At 36.7% G+C, this 18,001-nt stretch overlaps 2 protein-coding genes across 4 annotated transcripts; one reads left to right on the top strand and one right to left on the bottom strand.

Moving 5' to 3' along the window:
- Positions 1 to 2,147: 2,147 nt before the first annotated feature.
- mrasa (muscle RAS oncogene homolog a) lies at positions 2,148 to 11,738 on the bottom strand. 3 transcript variants are annotated; one of them, XM_026271944.1, is made up of 6 exons: positions 11,533 to 11,738; positions 6,450 to 6,656; positions 5,864 to 6,017; positions 5,653 to 5,752; positions 4,796 to 4,875; positions 2,148 to 4,638 (listed from the first exon to the last, which is right to left on the bottom strand). In XM_026271944.1, the coding sequence occupies exons 1-6, from the start codon at positions 11,537 to 11,539 to the stop codon at positions 4,539 to 4,541; spliced, it is 648 nt and encodes a 215-aa protein (XP_026127729.1). In that variant the 5' UTR covers positions 11,540 to 11,738; the 3' UTR covers positions 2,148 to 4,538. The 3 variants fall into 3 exon arrangements, with proteins under 3 accessions (XP_026127729.1, XP_026127730.1, XP_026127731.1); XM_026271945.1 differs by lacking the exon at positions 11,533 to 11,738 and adding an exon at positions 7,332 to 7,704 and having other exon boundaries at positions 6,450 to 6,956; XM_026271946.1 differs by lacking the exon at positions 11,533 to 11,738 and adding an exon at positions 7,332 to 7,704.
- An 871-nt stretch (positions 11,739 to 12,609) lies between these two features.
- LOC113108672 (transmembrane protein 177-like) lies at positions 12,610 to 14,302 on the top strand. Its single transcript, XM_026271943.1, has 2 exons — positions 12,610 to 12,691; positions 12,969 to 14,302. Exon 2 carries the CDS (start codon positions 13,000 to 13,002, stop codon positions 13,930 to 13,932), a length of 933 nt encoding a protein of 310 aa, XP_026127728.1. The 5' UTR covers positions 12,610 to 12,691; positions 12,969 to 12,999; the 3' UTR covers positions 13,933 to 14,302.
- The last annotated feature ends 3,699 nt before the right edge of the window (positions 14,303 to 18,001 follow it).

Raw genomic sequence — 18,001 nt, 5'->3', positions numbered from 1 at the left:
ATCCACACAAGCATACATCTGTCCATTTATTTATCACATTTTTTTATGGGTCCTCTTGCAGGATGACTGTTATGTGGCCTTGAACTGACTTTATTTTACTCAGAAGGAATTTGACTCTGATATTTAAATGTTACAAATGATCTTCAATATATGAATATCAATATATGAGTTAAATTTCAGCAGCTCAACAAGTGCAGTAAACCAAAGTATGCATTCTACAGTGTACTGTAGATAGCTTTTCCAAGCATTACAAAGACACACTGTGTCCATTCGTAGCATGTGCAATTTTGAATTGAATGGATGTCAAGGTCTTCAGTATGAGAAGGGCACAAAATGTGAAGGTTTTGAAAATTCTTCAAGATTCAAATAAACAGAGGAAATATACAACAATTGACTCCATTCTTTGGCGCTTCTTCAGAAAGCATGTATTGGTTGTGTGTGCTCTCACAGAATCTGTAGAACAGTAGGAGGTGAATGTGACCTTCCTGTAAATGTCTGGGGTTTTTAATGAGCTATGTGATAAAAAAAAAAAAGGATAAGCGAATGCATTAACACATGCTTCTTTCTTGAGCTTTGAATGTTTTTCTCTTTTTCAGAGCCATTAGTTCCTTAGCATGTAGGTCCTCTAAAGTCACAAGTTGCGTCCAAAATGATGCACTATACACTTTGCACTTATGCATTATATACTTATCTTTGTAGTACTTGAATTATATAAAGTTATTTTGTCTTTCATTATCTCCGATTGCCCCCAACCCTATATTATGTTATTAAAGCTGTCACAGTTGAGTGCATGGATATAGTTCACCCAAAAATTAAAATTATTATCATTTACCTCATGTTTTTCAAAACCTATGAGCTTCTTTCTTTCTTACAAAATAAGCTATTCTGAAGAATGTGTATAACCATTTTCCGCCAAGTCTATCATAAGTATTCTTTTTCATTCTATGGAAGTCAATACCTACTGTCAATGGTTTGGTTACCAGCATTCTTCAAAATATCTTCTTTTTTGTTCAAATATGACAGAATTGAACAGAATTGAGGGTGAATTATCCCTTCAAAGTCGTTTTTCTTTACATGGAGCAGGTCAGCGCAGGGACCAGTCAGTTGAATGCCACTCGCTACCATTTAGTGCACCGCTAATGGCTTTGCAGGGCAAGCATCAAAACAATTATATTTGAACTATATTTTTTGAAGCACTAAGTAGCAGCAGCTGGCTATTGTACAGGGTGAAGCCACAAACCTGCAGAATAAAGTTATTTTAGGGCTTAATTTACTGTAAGCAGAAATCAAATGCAGAGCTCTTTAAAATTCCACATTTTATTGCATAATCTATATTTTTCTGACACTCAGTGTTTGATGATGGATGTTAGAGTCAGACTCAAAGTGTGAATCCTCAAAGGAACTTTGTGAAAGAGTTAGAGAATTTGCTTTGAAGCCTCGTTATTTTTGTAAAATACATTATTGATTTAATGTAATGTCAAAGTAATCAAATTCTCATTCTTCATTTAGTCAATATAAGCATAATTGTCATGAATATCAAATCTGTTATACATAGCAAAAGACATGGAGCATATTACACCATAGAATTTTATTTATACTAGTGTTATTCTAGCATTGTACACACCAGATAAAATCTGTCTTCTGTCATTTTTCAACCCTGTTCCTCTTTCTTATGTCTATCATTTTCAGTTTTCTCTATACCTCTGTCAATAAGAACGGATTAATGAAATTATTTCAGCATTAAACAAAAGATAAAAACATTATGTTTGTCTCATATTATGACATTATTATGTTATTATTGTTCTTTCAGTTTGGTCTTTTAATTTATCAAGAGGAAACAGATTAGTTTAAATGTTCATGTAGGATTATGAATCAAACTTTCTTGTGCATCAAATAAACCCAATATCAGCCTCTGCAAACATGTTTTGTGCTTTATTGCCATCTGCTGGAGAAACGTATCCTTTTATTATTATTATTTTTTTTTTTTTTTTATAAATATCCAATTTTGCATCAAGTGCAGAAACTTATATACAGCAAGTTTAAAAATCATTAAACATTTATTGCAGATGTAAAGCTATAGCATATGTACCTAATCAAAACCTGCACATTCAAAAGGAAATCACCTTCCTATAAATTCCACACTTAACTTCACGGTGTATGAAGAATCTTTTATTTAAAAACCATAAACCACCCAAGGCAACTTGGCATGTCATTTACTTCCGAGTCACTTGAAACGAAGCAGAGCATCCTTATCATAATGACATGCATATTAAAACAAATTTATCAGGGGGAAAAATGGAGCAAACAAAGCATTTGTTGCACAGCAATAACCAACCTGACGTGCTTCTTTAATTGAACAAAAGTTCATTATGATTGAGACGTTTCTTATTAAATAAACATTAACATTGTAAAACAAGTGAAATGTAATACAACACAATATTTCCTTTCATTCTCAAAAAAACAAAAACAAAAACAAAAACAAAAAGGCAACAGAAATCCATTAGACCCATGATGACCTTTGAATGCAAAACAACTCAGGTCCTCATTTACAAGCAGTGCATGTAAACAATGATTAATGCTTAACAAAGCTCGTCCAGATCTATTATATCATATAATATAACAACATGGAATTGGATTAATATGATCTCTGATCTCATATACAGAGGTGAACTACTACACCGGTTGATGACATCACTGCCAGCAGGGCTCTGATTATGGAGTGTTTAATGCAGATGACCAACCAAAGAAAAAAAGAAAAAGTTACAACAATAATTGTAGGGGATCAAAATGGAATGTATTGTTAGAATGCTGTGATTTTACTTAGGAGAGTCTAATACACTGTAAAACATCTGGAAATCCATCTCTGTCCATTTAAACCAATGTCATTAACATTGCATCCGGATATGTTGTAGTCTCTAGCTCATTAGACCTGAAGTTTCTCAACAATAACAACTAAAAACTCCTCATTCAACAGATAACAGCAAGGGTTGATATGGTTCCTTACTGATTTATTTATGAGAGCAAAGCACAGCGGTATTGAACAATACAACATAACATTTGGCTAAGGGTCCCTGGTTTTTTAACCGCAGATGGGCTCAGCTTCTTTGTCCTTTGGGAACAGTTAGAGAAACCAGTGATTAAGAAATTGATCATTATCACACTGGCACAGGCACATAAATTGGTCCAACACAGAGGAAACTGAGGCACAGGAAGGTCTGACAAACTGATGAACACCGAAGGTTGATCAAGCATAAAATATAACCTGTCCAGCAGAATCATACTCTTCTCTCTTTACTCTCGGCAACATTCAATCACATATGACATATGGAGAAAAATAAAAGGTACACAACCGTTTAAAATGTTGAAATCGCAAGAGCACTTATATTCAACAAGGCTGGATTTTTGATGCATATTTGATCAAAAGTACAGGAAAACAAACATTTTTACAATATGAAAATATATATATATTTTATTTTATTTTATTTTTTTTTATGTGTAATGTATTCCTTTATTGGCAAACCATTACTCCAGTTATCAGTGTCACATCATCTTTCAGAAATCATTCTTATAAACAGATTTAGTGCTCAATAATTTTTTTTATTACTATCAATAACAGTTGTGCTGCTTAATATTTGTGATGAAACCATGTTACTTTTTCATTATACAAATTATAGTATATATATATGGGGGAGTGTTTCTAATGTACAGAGCGGTCACCAGGACATGTGATCAGAACCTATTTATTGAATATCTGTCAGCTAGTTGAGGGCATTTTCTGTCTGACTATAATAAAAATGTATAATAATGGCTTAGGGCACCTGTACTGTAAATGTGCAACAAAATCAAAATCGCAAGGCAATTTTAAACAACAAAAGCCCATGAGTAAATACTGAAAGTGCAAAAAATCTTGCTAGTGCAATGGGCCCTTCAATCATGTCAGTACTTATTGTGCTTAACCATGTTGACAACATATCACTCAATAACACTTACGTCTTCTTAAACAAGTTCTATTATAGCTACATATTCCAAACGTGTCAATAAATATACCTTTGTAAGGCAGATTTGAGACTTCCTTGAAGGTTAAAACAACAATATTCCTTCATAATTGTAGTAACTACTGAAAACAATGTTCAAACAGCTCTGCAAAACAATCATCCACAGAATTCTATGAATGTTTGGAAGCTGCAGACAGTTTTAAATGTAGGTGTGTGAATGGGGCATGGTTTAGGTTTGGTGGATCTTTCTAGATCTCATTGGTCTTTAAAATTTAAACATCAGATATTTTCTGATTGGCTGTGATTTGTGTTGTTTCCGGCAGTGCTTCAAATTAGACGTGTTGTACTGATTTCTCCTCCCTGGTCTGGCAGCAGTGTTCCCTTGACTCACCTAATATGCTTCCCTGAGACAGGAAGAGATAGTCTGACTTCATGCCAGTTCTTTTGATAAAGGCTGTGGTCCTCTGATTAGTGCAGATCTCTAGTCTGTCCTCTCTGGCAGTTTGTGTCGCCAAACACTGATGATTTCGACTGGAGAGGTAGTCACAATATCACACAGTGAAGCTTGTGAGAACTCATGGCTCGGTCTCCACGCCACTTTGTCTTTTTCTTCTTTTTCAGACTCCGCTCTGGAACTTGCTCTCTAAAAAGACAAAGAATAAGTGAAAGAGAAAGGTGTCAATTTAACCCTTGTCTGGGTAGGCAGAAGTAGATGGTAACAGGTTTATTTGTTCTTGCATATCATCCTAGTTCATCATTATGATGAGAAAAACCCCATACGTGAGATCAGTTTTATTTACCTGATAACTCTGACTAATTCATGGAAGGCTCTGTCCACATTCATTGGAGGATCCTTGGCACTTGTTTCAATGTAAGTAATCTGAAGAAATAGTTCAGAATTAGAACTGGTTACCAGCTTCGTGGTAAGTGCGTAAAACAAATAGCACAACTACTCTCACAGCGACCCGAGTTTGAATCCCTCCTTGAGGTTCTTTGCTGATCCTGCTCCCCTCTCTCATCCCAATACTTTCCTATCATCTCTCCACTGTCCTCTTAAAATAAAAGGCCCAAAAATATAACTTTCAGAAAGATTCAGAAATTACTGCATGAAGTCACTCATTCCTTTCAGCCTTTTAAACACTTCCTTGAACACTTTAAAATTTACATCTGACATTTTAAATAAGAGTTACGAAATAAAGTAAGATTAAGTACTGTAAATGTTCAAATCTTTTGATGAAAATAATGGATTATTATTTAAACAAGATCAGAATAATTACAAAAACATATACTATTGTTAAAAAGGTTGGATTTTTGTTTCCAAATAAATTAATACTTTTTTTTTTTTTACTTTGAACACATGATCATGCTGGTTAAAATTGCACACTTCACAAGATAAATAAATAAAAGTCCCGCCACCAACACATCGGCCAAGCATAAAAATGTATCAGTCGATATCGATATTTGATAAATGCCAAATATCAACCGATATATCGGCCTTGTCGATACATCTGTCGACCACTAGTGAGTATGACAGAATCTGTTATTTTTGGTTGATCCCTTTAACTGCAACAAACACTCTTATTAGTTGTCGGCTCACTTACAGTTAAATTCCACTGTTGTCAGTCTTACATATAGCCGTGATATTGGTTGGACTCACGTTGTGTTTGGCTGCCATCTCACAGCCCTGTTCATTTGTCACTTTCCTCAGATGCACCAGGTCCACTTTGTTAGCCACCAAAACCATAGGGAAAGACTCCCTGGTGAATACAAAATATGTTAAAAAAGAAAGAAAAAGGAAGGAAGGAATATACTGAGGTGTCAATAATGAGCTGTGGACTTGAGTTTTGTATGTACACATGATTTCTAACCGGTCTTTGACTCGTAGGATGAGCTGGTGAAAGCGGTCGACGTGTTCAAAACTGGCCTTGTCCGTCACAGAGAACACAATGAGGAAACCATCACCAGTCCTCATGTACTGCTCTCGCATGGCACTGAATTCCTCTTGACCTGCTGTGTCTAAAACTGCAAGGAGTGAAGGTAACAGGGACAAGTTAATGACCAGGTCAAGCTGTTGTCATGTTATACACTGAAAAATAAAGTTATTAAAATAGTATAAGAAAAATATTCAATCCCTTTCTATATTTAAATAATATTATCTATATTTTCTACCCATGTAAACAGAGTATATTTACATGAACCAACCATTCTTTAGAAGGCAGAATGAATTTGAACTTTCAGATCCCCAACAGTAACTTCAAACCAAACCGCTACCAACAAGATTTTTGCTGGTTTTTGCATTAGCCATGATTTTCGTTGAGCTGCAGTGATGCTAAAACCTTGATATCAGCCTACTGATAAGGCTGCAGATACACAGAACACTATGGGAGCACTAAAAGCATAAATATTAATTATAATGCAGAAAATCACTACACTTGATGAGGTGTTGGCACGTACCATCCAAAATAGCCCACTGGCCATCGATCTCTGTGTGTTTCAAGTAGGAGTCTTCAATAGTAGGATCGTAATCTGGCACAAAAATCTTTTGGAAAAACTGGATGGTAAGAGCACTCTTTCCCACGCCTCCATCTCCCACGACCACCAATTTATACGTTGGGAGGTTGTCGCTAGGGACCGCACTGGTTGCCATGATCACAGCTACACCTGAGGAGAGAGAGGAGGAGGTTATCCCTGATCATTATTTAAGCTTAAGCATGAGCTAGATGACAGTTATGAGGATTTCTCGTGTTTTATATGAAGTAAAGAAGCTGAAAGCACTGCTGAACGTTCAAATGAGGATTTCTGTGGTTTGGGAATAGTTCGGCAGAGCGCTAATTTAGGGATGCATTGCAAAGGATATGGTCTAGACACAGACAGTGTGGTTCTTTGTAATTGCCGTTATTTTCTGCACAACACAAGCCTTGAATCTTCCAAACCCAAGTCTGTTTTATTTTTGATGACAGTCTAAAAAAAAAAAAAAAAATTAAACAAAGCTCCCTGAAGGAGAATGTAAGGACAAGAATAAGATGTCAAAATGTTGATTATATTCATATATTTATTTAAATGCCTTGCAAATGTGTATTTAAATACATAGGTATCTTTGATTCTAATATAGAAGAGGGCAGAAAAAACATTTAATATATAAAAATAAAGTACAAATGCAACACATTCCTTAAGCTACAGTACTTACACAAAACAAAACAGTACATAGACTGGCTGTATAAAACTATAACACAAGATTCTTAAGAAAGTGCCCCAATGATATTATGTACAGAGCTATGGTGAAAGGACCATTTGAACCTAAAAGTTGTATGAAAATAAGTAAAAACACGTTCTTACCTAAAAAGACAACTCTAGTAGCAGAGCAAAGAGTTTGGAGAAGTCAGCTAGGCTAATGAAGAAGTGTTTGCCCGGCCCGTGAGCAGGGCAGTGTGTGCTATTCAGGAGGAAAAGTCTGTCAGTGGGTGACAGCCACCCCTTCCTGTGGCCCACAATGTGAGGAAGGAGTAGACTTCCTTCCTAATTCCACCAGGCTTGAATATTTGAGTGATCTCACTTTCATAAGAGAACTATATGAACCTCTTGCCCAAACACACCCATGAGAAAGACCTCAAACTGACCTCTTATGATCACAGTGCATGTACTTTAGTTGCAGGCACCAGGCGGAGTTCATCCAAAAATGAAAATGTTGTTGTTCTGTATGACTTTGTTTAAGTGGAAAGGTTTTTTTTCTCTCTCTCTCTCTCCAGTGTTTTAGCCGCATTTTCTTCTTTCTCAAGTAAATTTTAAATAGCTGATAAAGTGCAAAGAACTTATCATGTGAATTTTAACTACATTATTATAACAAAATAACTAACACTGAGAAATAATCACAGGGTTATGTCAAGTTAAAATACATTAATAACTGTACAGTTATAATTTTATCTTTCCACATTCAGATAAACCTATAAAAGAAGACAAAAAGTTAAAAAGTTTGACTTTTTTTTCGTAATTATTTAATGTTAATTTTTACTTTTAAATGTCATCATTTTGACTTTTTATGTCATTATGATTTACCATCTCATAATTATGACATTATTTTCTAATTATGATTTACTTAAACTTTTAATCTTAGGTGACAGAAACTGATTGCATTTCGTATTTCATTTTAGATGATCTAATAGCCTTTTATGCTTACACAGAACAGTATTGTTTATAGTATTGTCTTTTATTTTAAAAAGGGTTTGGAGCCAGACAGGGCTGGACTGGGACGCAATTTCAGGCGGGGAAATCTCACAATTATCCAGGCCACACAGAAAACATTGCCAAAATTGTATATTTTGGGGTACAACAGCTAGTCACTGGAGCAGTATGTTGGCCTACCTATTAGGGTTAACAAGGGAACAAAGATGTCCTTTTATTATTATTATTATTATTATTATTTTGTATATGGCCTGTACACCCACAACAATTTCTGACACCAGAGACAATCCTATAATGTGTATGTGTCCACCTTGTCGAAAACAACCACCTCATTTCAGTTTGTTAGCACAGAATGCTATTTATCTTAAAATGACTTAAATACCCTAGACTTAACGAACCTATATTTCATACAAATATACACTACCAGTCAACAGTTTTTGAACAGTAAGATTATTTTTTATCTTCTTAAAGAATCCTCTTCTGCTCACCAAGCCTGCATTGATTTGATCCAAAATACAGCAAAAACATTAATATTGTGAAAGATTTTACTATTTAGAATAACATGCTTTCGATTTGAATATATTTTAAAATGTAATGTATTCCTGTGATCAAAAAGCTGGATTTTCAGCATCATCACTCCAGTCTTCAGTGTCACATGATCCTTCAGAAATCATTCTAATATCCTGATTTGTTGTTCAAAAAACATTTATTATTATCAAAAATTAAAACAAAAAGTTAAGTACATCAGGATTCTTTGATGAATAGGAAGTTCAGAAAAACAGCATTTATCTGAAATAAAAAGCTTTTGCAACATTACCTATGGACTATACCAAACGCTTGGATTCATAATAATTATCATTATTATTTTGATGATAAAGACATTTAAAATGTTACAAAATACTTCTATTTCAGATAAAAACTGTTCTTCTGAACTTCTGAAAAATTGACTCTGTTTTCAACATAATAATAATAATATTTTTGAGCAGCAAATCAGCATATTAGAATGATTTCTGAAGGATCGTGTGACTTAAGTAATGATTCAAATTCAGCTTTGAAACCACATTAATAAATTACATTTTAAAATATATATTTAAATAGAAATTTTAAATTGTACAAATTTCACAATATTACTGTTTTTGCTGTATTTTGGATCAAATAAACGCAGGCTTGGTGAACAGAAGTGACTTCTTTAAAAAAAAACATTAACATCTACTGATTAAAACCTTTTAACTACGTATTAAATAATTTTCTAAAGTGCCTACATGTCAAAATTAGTACAATATTTGTTGAAAAATTCTATTACTGAACACACTTTTAAATTGTTATCTCAAGACAAAACTATCTAGCATATTTACAGATGAAACTGACTAGCATCTGACACCCTGAACAGGTCAGTGATGTTGCTACATTTCACTGCTTCTTCTGGCCCCTTTCTCCCTTTCATCGAGTCCCGCGCATCGGTTCTGTTCGGTTTCGTTTAACGGAAGCATGTGAGCTAATTCGTGCAGCGCCGACAGTCAAGAGTCTTGACTCAAGACTAAGCGGCAACCTCCCGCTCTCTCTCATGAAGCCTACACGGAAGTGATTTCAACTATAATTCATCGACTGGCCACTTGAGGCTGGCTGCAAAAGAGAGTCAATCCCATAGACTCCCCATGTTAAAATGCCAACTTTACAGCAGGAAAAAACATGTTTAAAGATTTTGGTCTATATAGCAAATTTTACCCTCCAGGACAACTATGAGGGGGATGATTTTTTTATAACTCATCAGTTTAAATTATATTAAGCCTTAAAGTTCTACATAATTAAGGGCGTGGCCACTTGAGTGACAGGTGGATTGCCGCTGCTGTAACCGCCGTCGTGCTAGGTGTGGTATGGTTTCAGCAACAAAATTCCGCCTTTTTGCCCATTTTTGATTACCCCAGAGCAGTGTTTGGAATAACGGCGTTTAAAAGAACGCGTTAGGTAACAATGTTATTTTTTCAGTAACGGGGTAATCTAACTAATTACTCGTTACAATGCCGTTAACGTTACTGAACATTAAATGAGGTGCGTTACTATGCGTTGATTTAATAAACTATGCAATCCGAACACACCCCTGACTCACACAGTGAGTGAGCAGGTGGGTTAATACTAAGGAGATAAGCGATTATGATTGGCTAAGGCAGTGTCATGTGTTTCATGGTAGCCAATCAGAGCCAGTGTTTTTACACACATGCCGGCACACGCGGCAGCGCCAGCGGCGCCAAACAGACACAGTCACACACGCAACAGCTAAACAGAGATTCGCAGCAGCAGCAGAAATGGCGAGTCAGGAGCAATCCGATGAAAAGTTGGCATTTTCAAGGTGGAGATGTAATGTGTACATGTAATGTGTGACACGCATCTACAAAGCTAGTGGCCAAAAACACTTTTCTTACAAAGATAATACTTGAAGTGCAGGATAAAACTCTTGCTGTCTGTTGACGTGCAATAAATATCGAAAACTGCAAAACTTGTGAAAACTGCAAAAAAAAAAAAAAAAAAAAGAAATCTCTGACATATAGCAACTTTTTTTGTACAGTAACGCAAATAGTTACTTTCCCTGGTAATGAGTTACTTTTATTATAGAGTAATTCAGTTGCTAACTCAGTTACTTTTTGAAACAAGTAGTGAGTAACTATAACTAATTACTTTTTTAAAGTAATGTTCCCAACAGTGCCCCAGAGTGACGCGATGCCAAGATGGCGATGGCCCGCTCCGCCCACTTTTGGCTTAAAAAACGCTCTTCGGAAACCTAAGGGTGACGTCACGGACACTATGTCCATGTTTTTTTTTTTTTATAAGGTCTATGCTCAAGACTAAAAGATTTATGATTTACTATCGATGTATTATCGAATGAAAAAATAGGGAATTATCACTTTGGTACATTTAGAAGGCATAAATATAAAAATCAATAATAATAATAATGATGATGATAATACTAAAAACGGGCCTGGATTCAGACCATTTAACTCCTCTAATGTTATTAAAATTGTAGCCTATAATTTATTTTCTAAATGTATCATTATATCAGTTCCACACAGCTGTAAAGCTATATTTAGTTTTAATCAGAAGTTTCCTGCGCTCTTCTCGCCATCGTTGATGACGTCACTTTTAACGCAGCGTACTGACGTATCCGTGAGATCAGTCACTCCGTTCAGTTATCTTATTTAATAAACACTAATGATGATTATGAACAATACCGACCTGAATCCGAGGGCAATAAACTGACATTCGAGGAAGGGTTATGTCTTGGATGACACACATGAGTGAGTACCTAACGTTACTGATAAATGATCATCAAAAACCATCACCAAACTCTGGTCAGGAAACTCACCAGTCATGGGTTGGTTGATTTACCAAGTGTGCAAAAATCCCGACTCCTCCTCGACATCCCTGTATTTCTGAATTATCAAACAGGCTCTTAGCAAAACAGACCCTGCCCTTCAGCTTAAATGAAAAATTAAGACATTTTCCTCCGCCCTTATGAAATTACAGTGTAACAATCTTCACATCGCAACTGCTGATGCTATAAATAGAATGGTTTCGACGGGGTGGATGCGTTTCTTTTCCCAATTTTTATACTGAATTCATTTTCTATTTATTTAACTAGCAGCATTGCACATCTGAAGCAAACAACGGTGCATATATTCCCAGGGCTTCTCCTAAAACACTGTCTTTTTCAAAACCCGTACATTGTCACGTAAACGGAAGAATCTCCCCCAAAAGCGCAAATGGACTGTTCCTCTGCGTGAAGCCTCGTCATCAATTTTAAAGCGGCAGCTGAGTTTATTACTAATGATGTGTGAGATCCGAAAAAGATAATTAGATTTGAAAGGACAATAAAAATAAGTTTATATTTCGTCTATTTATCTTAAGAGGACGACATTTGACAGGTGTAATTGTAACTATTTAATACTGTTAAATAGAAAGTATAGTGGTTGGTATTTATCATATATTAAAAGATGAAATGTGAACAACAGAAAAAAAGAAAAATATATAAATTGTTATGGGTCTTTCGGTGCCCAACCGGCGCTCTGACATAAGTATGAAATGAATCTTTGGGTGCCTGTTTTGGAAGTGTACTTCGTAGAAAAGTTCACTGCATAGGGAAATAGAGGCTTTCTGCTTCTGTTTTCTTCGAGTCAAAAAGTTTGGTTCCTCTAGGAAGCGCTCGGTGGATCTTTTTTGTTTAGTCAAAAAATATACTCATTCACAAGCGACATACAATAGCCAATAAAACACGCCGATATCCACTAGTTTAGGAATACAAAACGTAGAGTATGTGATTTGTGATTTTTTTTTTTTTACACACACGTACTCCATCCCCATTTTTAGTTGTACGAATTATCTTTAATTTCGATTCTAATCCTTATTCTATTTCTATGGAGTCCACAAATCGTCTGTGTTGTCGCAAAACTGTCGTAAAGCGTTCTTGCGGTAGTTTGCTTCTTCCATAACGTGCTGCCCTTGTAAGAATGAGCACAACGTAGCAAGTAAGAGAAAACTTACGGGTTTATATATATTTTTAAATTGATATTTTACCTAAAGTCTTTGAAGAAATGTGTTTAGGACTTTATTCGAAAATGTACAGTATAGTTAGGAAAAGAAGGGCTTGAGAGACATAAACCAAGTGATAAAAAAACTAAGGCTTTTGGAAAATAAGTATTTATATATGCACGTTAGGTTATTGATAAGATATACCATTTGATGTGAAATGCAAAGATTATATATTTATGATTAATAATGTATTTGTGTCATTTGTTTTGACAGAGTAGTCAAGAGGTCGAAAGCAAGAGAAGTGATGGCTTCGCCTTTTCTGAGACTCTCTGTGTTTATTCAGAAGTATCGGACACCACTGCTCCTTGTCGGCTGTGGAGGGGTATTTTCTGCCAACATGTTCTATCATGTTTTCCCAGATTATACATACAGAAAAGTTTACCAGGCCTGGCACAAAGGAGAACCAGCCAGCCTGTCGGAAAAGCTTGAGAATGTCTTTCAAGAGGTTCTCAAAGACTCCGCTGTCAGCTTCCCTAAAAACTTCAGTGCTTTTGCCGCCTTTGGCTTTCACCCAGTAGGGGCAGGTGTTCCATGGCTTCCCTCTGGAGTGCAGATCAGCATCCCAGCCAACTTCAACAGCACCACCGATGATCCATCAGGAATCACCAACCGGACTATTCTCATCAATGGCAAAGAGCTGCAGTGGGACAGTGATTCAGGCGCTGCTCTCAAAAACTCCCTGGTGTTCTCTGAGGAGGCACAGAAGTTTGCTATAGCCCGAGAAGTGGCTCGTCTGGGGGCTGGGGGTCCCATGTTGCACGCTGCAGTGGCTCCAGCATGTCTGGCAGGGGCTTGTATATATAGCGTAGCCTTCAAGCAGATCTTTGGGCTCCAGGCTGGGTCCATCTTCTTCAGGGCTGGTGTTAATGTGTTTGCTGTGGGTTTAGGGGTTCTGTCTTATATCCTGGCTTCTGATGCTCTGAGCCAGTGGTTGGACTACAGCTCGGACAACCGTGCAGCATGTCTGTCAAGCGATTATGCAAAGGGTGGCCTGGAGTTCTATGACAAAATCTTGACACGGAACAAGACCTTGCGCTCTTTAATGGGCACAAAAGGGGAAGAGATGTATGCCACCAGTGGAAACTTGTTTCCTGGACATCTGCTGCAGCTCAGACACGCCCCTTACACATCTAGACGGGACAAGATTTTAAATCTTTTGAAAAATGACAAAGTATGAACTCTCATATTTAAAAGCATATATGTGCTTAGTTTGTACCATGTGAAGATCATATTGTAGTACTGCATTTGTATAATGGACAGTGCTTTTGAAATGGTACAACACACCACTAGATAACTTGTCCTCTCTTTCTTTCAAATAAACAGTTTAACTTAAGTTCATAATTTTCTAGTCTACATCTGTCAAAGTGTCGTGCTGCTGATTAGGTTACATTTTATTAATTATGAGACATTAAGCTATATATTATATGTGTCAGCCATACATATTTACAGTGGGGAAAATAGGTATTTGACACATCAGCATTTTTATCATTAAGGGGATTCTAAGTGGGATATTGACACAACATTTCCACCAGATGTAACCATCAAGCCAAGTATTGAATTCATACAGAGAAATCAGAACATTTAAGTATACAAGTTGAGTCATAATAAATTAAGTGAAATGACACGGGATATTGAAAACATGAAGATAAGGTGCAAAAAAGATCACCTGAAATCTGTCAGTATTGAGAGAGAAACCCTGCCCCCTATCAGTACTAATTGATGACTTATAAAGGCTTCTCATTACCCAGGAGGCACACAGGAAAGACTTGATGAAGGGTAAAAGCACAGAACTCTCAAGATTTCCGTAATCTTATCGTTGAAAAGCATATTGATGGTTATAGGTGCATTTCCGGAATACTGAATATTCCTGTGAGCACTGTGGAGGCCATTATCTGGAAATGGAAAGAGCATCAATTCACCATAAACCAGCCACGATCAGGTGCTCCAGGTAAGATCTCTGTCCGAGGAGTTCAAATAATAATCAGGAGAGTTCTCCAAGAGCCGAGAACCACTCGGACAGAACTTCAGGAAGACCTTGCGTCAGCAGCTGTTGTTTCAAAGAAAACTATAAGCACTACACTGAACCGCCATGGCATCCATGTACGCTCAGCATGCATGACTCCATTGCTGAATAAAAAAAAGCATGTTGAGGCTTGGTTAAAGTTTGTGAAAGAACATTTGGAGAAGCCTGTGGATTATTGGGAGACCATAGTATGGTCAGATGAAAGCAAAATTTTACGTTTTGGCAGTCATTCTACACACCATGTTTTGAGAAGAAATGGCACTGCCCACCACCTGAAGAACACCATACCAACAGTTAAGTTTGGGGGGTGGAAGCATCATGGTTCGGGGCTGCTTTTCAGCAAGGGGTACTGACAGACTTCATATTATCGAAGGCGGGATGAATGGAGAAATGTACCAGGACATTCTGGATAAAATCTGCTGCCATCTACCAGAAAGCTGAAAATGAAACCTGGTGGACCTTTGAGCAAGACAATGATCCCATACACAAGGCCAAGGAAACCATGAAATGGTTTCAAAGAAAGAAAATCAAGTTTCTGGAATGGCCCAATCAATCACCTGACCTAAATCTCATAGAAAATCTATGGAGCGAACATTCAAGAAAGTTCATAAAAGAGGCCCAAGGAACCTTCAAGATTTCAAGACCATTTGTGTGGAAGTATGAGCCAGAATCACTCCTGAGCAATGCAGACGACTGGTCTCTCCATACAAGAGGCGTCTAGAAGCTGTAATCCCCAACAAAGGCTTTTCTACAAAGTATTAAAGTGTGTTCAATACTTATTTCCTGTGTCATTTCACTTTATTTATGATGCCACTTATGTACTTGAATGTTCTGATTTCTTTGTAGGAATTCAATATTTGGCTTGAATGCTACATCTGGTGGATATTTTGTGTCAATAGACCATTTAGAAATCCCCTTACTGATTAAAAATGCTGATGTGTCATACTTATTTTCCTCACTGTATTTATGCCATCACAATGACATTAAAACAAAAAAGTGTTAACCTTTACCCATACAGGTTTTTCTGTTGTTTTATAGCTACTAATATATTTAGAATTGTTTTATTTCACCGTACAGGGACTAACGTGACATAGCATTTTAAGATAGTCAACAACATACAGTAAATACAAATAAATTAAGTATCTAACATATAGTACATTATAAGGATTACACTAAGTAATCAAAACTTTTTAGTGAAAAACAAGTTATTTGGAGCATCAGCACAAATCTACCACAAGATGTCACCATTGTCCACATAAACTACCCGGATGAAAAATCCTCTTAGCAGCGTAAATGTCTTCATTGCTTCAACAGTTGGTAGGTTGTATCCGAATAATCAGTTGTGGCCCGCTCATATCAGATATCAAACCACGTTGATTCTAATAGCAGTACTGAAAACCTATCTGTCTGTCTGTCTATATATCTTTCTGTTTGTCTTTTTGTCTATCCGTCTGTCTGTCTGTCTATCCATCTTTCTGTCTGTCTATCCATCTGTGTGTCTATATGTCTGTCTGTCTATCCATCTGTCTTTCTGGCTATCCGTCTGTCTGTCTGTCTTGGTCTGTCCCGCCTCCCCAGGCTGTGACTCCACCCCCGGCCGCTGGTGGCGCTGCGGAGAGATGTCGGCCCATGTTACAATGTAACACTCAGCACTGCTGCTGCTTCTGCGGCTCCTTCAATGTAACAGCACTTTGAACGGAGACACAGCTTGAGAAGTGACTGATCCCGATGAGCCGACCTCCAGAGTGGGAAATGCGTTTTTATTCCTCTGCGAGATCCCTTCCACCGCCCTAGTGGTCCCGTCGAGTGGATAGTAAAGTGTCCTCGCGGACTGGCTCCACAGGATCGAGTTTGTGTGGATTACAGGACCCGGAGGCCCCGTTGAGTTGAATGTGTGTGCTGCGCTGGAGTGGGTCAATATGAGGCTACCGCTGCTGCTCTGAGCGGGCTCTCTGCTCCCTGCCTCGGGTCTCTTACAACCTCATATTTACTTCTAAAACTGGACACCCCTGGAGCAGTTTATGACGGTAAGAATCGGCATGTCACCGCTGCTGCTGGGAGGTTTTGTACAAAACTTCTGCCTGCTTTTCTGGATACACTATCAACGATTTTCAAGTTGTTTTCTATGTTATATTGTTATGTTTTAGACAAGAAAATAACTATATACAAGAAATAGTTTCTTCTTTCGCATTAGCTATATTTGTAAATGTTGTACCAGAAGGTTCAGCTGTTGAGCAGCTTTTTCTTAAGCTGGAGCAGTAGCAGGTTGGATTTTGTTGGGGCTTGTGCTGTATTTCACTAACACAATAGAGCTTTGATTAGAGATTTACATGATTATGTATTCCATTTGAGAGGATTATCTTAATTTAGCTTTACCTCATTAATAGCCAAGCACTGATGATCTCGGTCATTGTTGAAAACATTTGGTGATTTTGAGGGTTTGTGTGGTCAGTATCTTTTTATTTTTACCATAATTATCTTATGTGTTGTATTGGCAGTGACAAAATCATTTTTGACAGGGTTTATCACGGTGTTGACAATGACTTAATGATTGCGACGTCATATTGACAGGTGAAAACCAGTTGTTCAGAATTCCTCCTCCATGCTGGCATGAGTACATGGGCGGATGGATGGATGTAGGTGTGTGTGGATCTCTTTATAGAATAGAATTTTTCTTTTTACTCATACACAGAATTTGGGGTCTCTAATATTTTCAGTTCTTACTCCTATTCTCTCCAAGGCTGCATTTATTTGATCTAAAATACAGTAAATATTCAGAAGCATTATTGTTACATTTATATATGAAATATTGTGTAATATAAAATAGTATAGTATATAATATTTTTTAATTTCTTTAATGTGATTTACTTCTCTGATGACAGCTACATTTTATTCAACCATTTAGTCCTCCAGTCTTCAGTCATATGATCCTTCAGAAATCCTTCTAATATGCTGATTTGGTGCTCAAGATATTTCTTATCATCACCAATGTTAAAACCAGGTGTGCTGCTTAATATTTTTGTACAAACCATGATATTTTTTATTTTCCCCAGAAATCTTTGAAAGTTCAAAATAACCACATTTATTCAAAATATAATTAGTTTGTAACTTTGTAAACATTTACTGTCATTTTTAATCAATTTAATACATCTTTGCTGAATATTAAAAAAAAATGTGAAAAGGACAGTAGACATTTGTGAATGGTAAAGATCTGCTGGAAGAA

Source organism: Carassius auratus, chromosome 9 (assembly GCF_003368295.1).
Source record: "Carassius auratus strain Wakin chromosome 9, ASM336829v1, whole genome shotgun sequence".
In the NCBI taxonomy this organism is placed as follows: Eukaryota; Metazoa; Chordata; class Actinopteri; order Cypriniformes; family Cyprinidae; genus Carassius; species Carassius auratus.
This window is presented reverse-complemented; position numbering and strand designations above follow the sequence as displayed.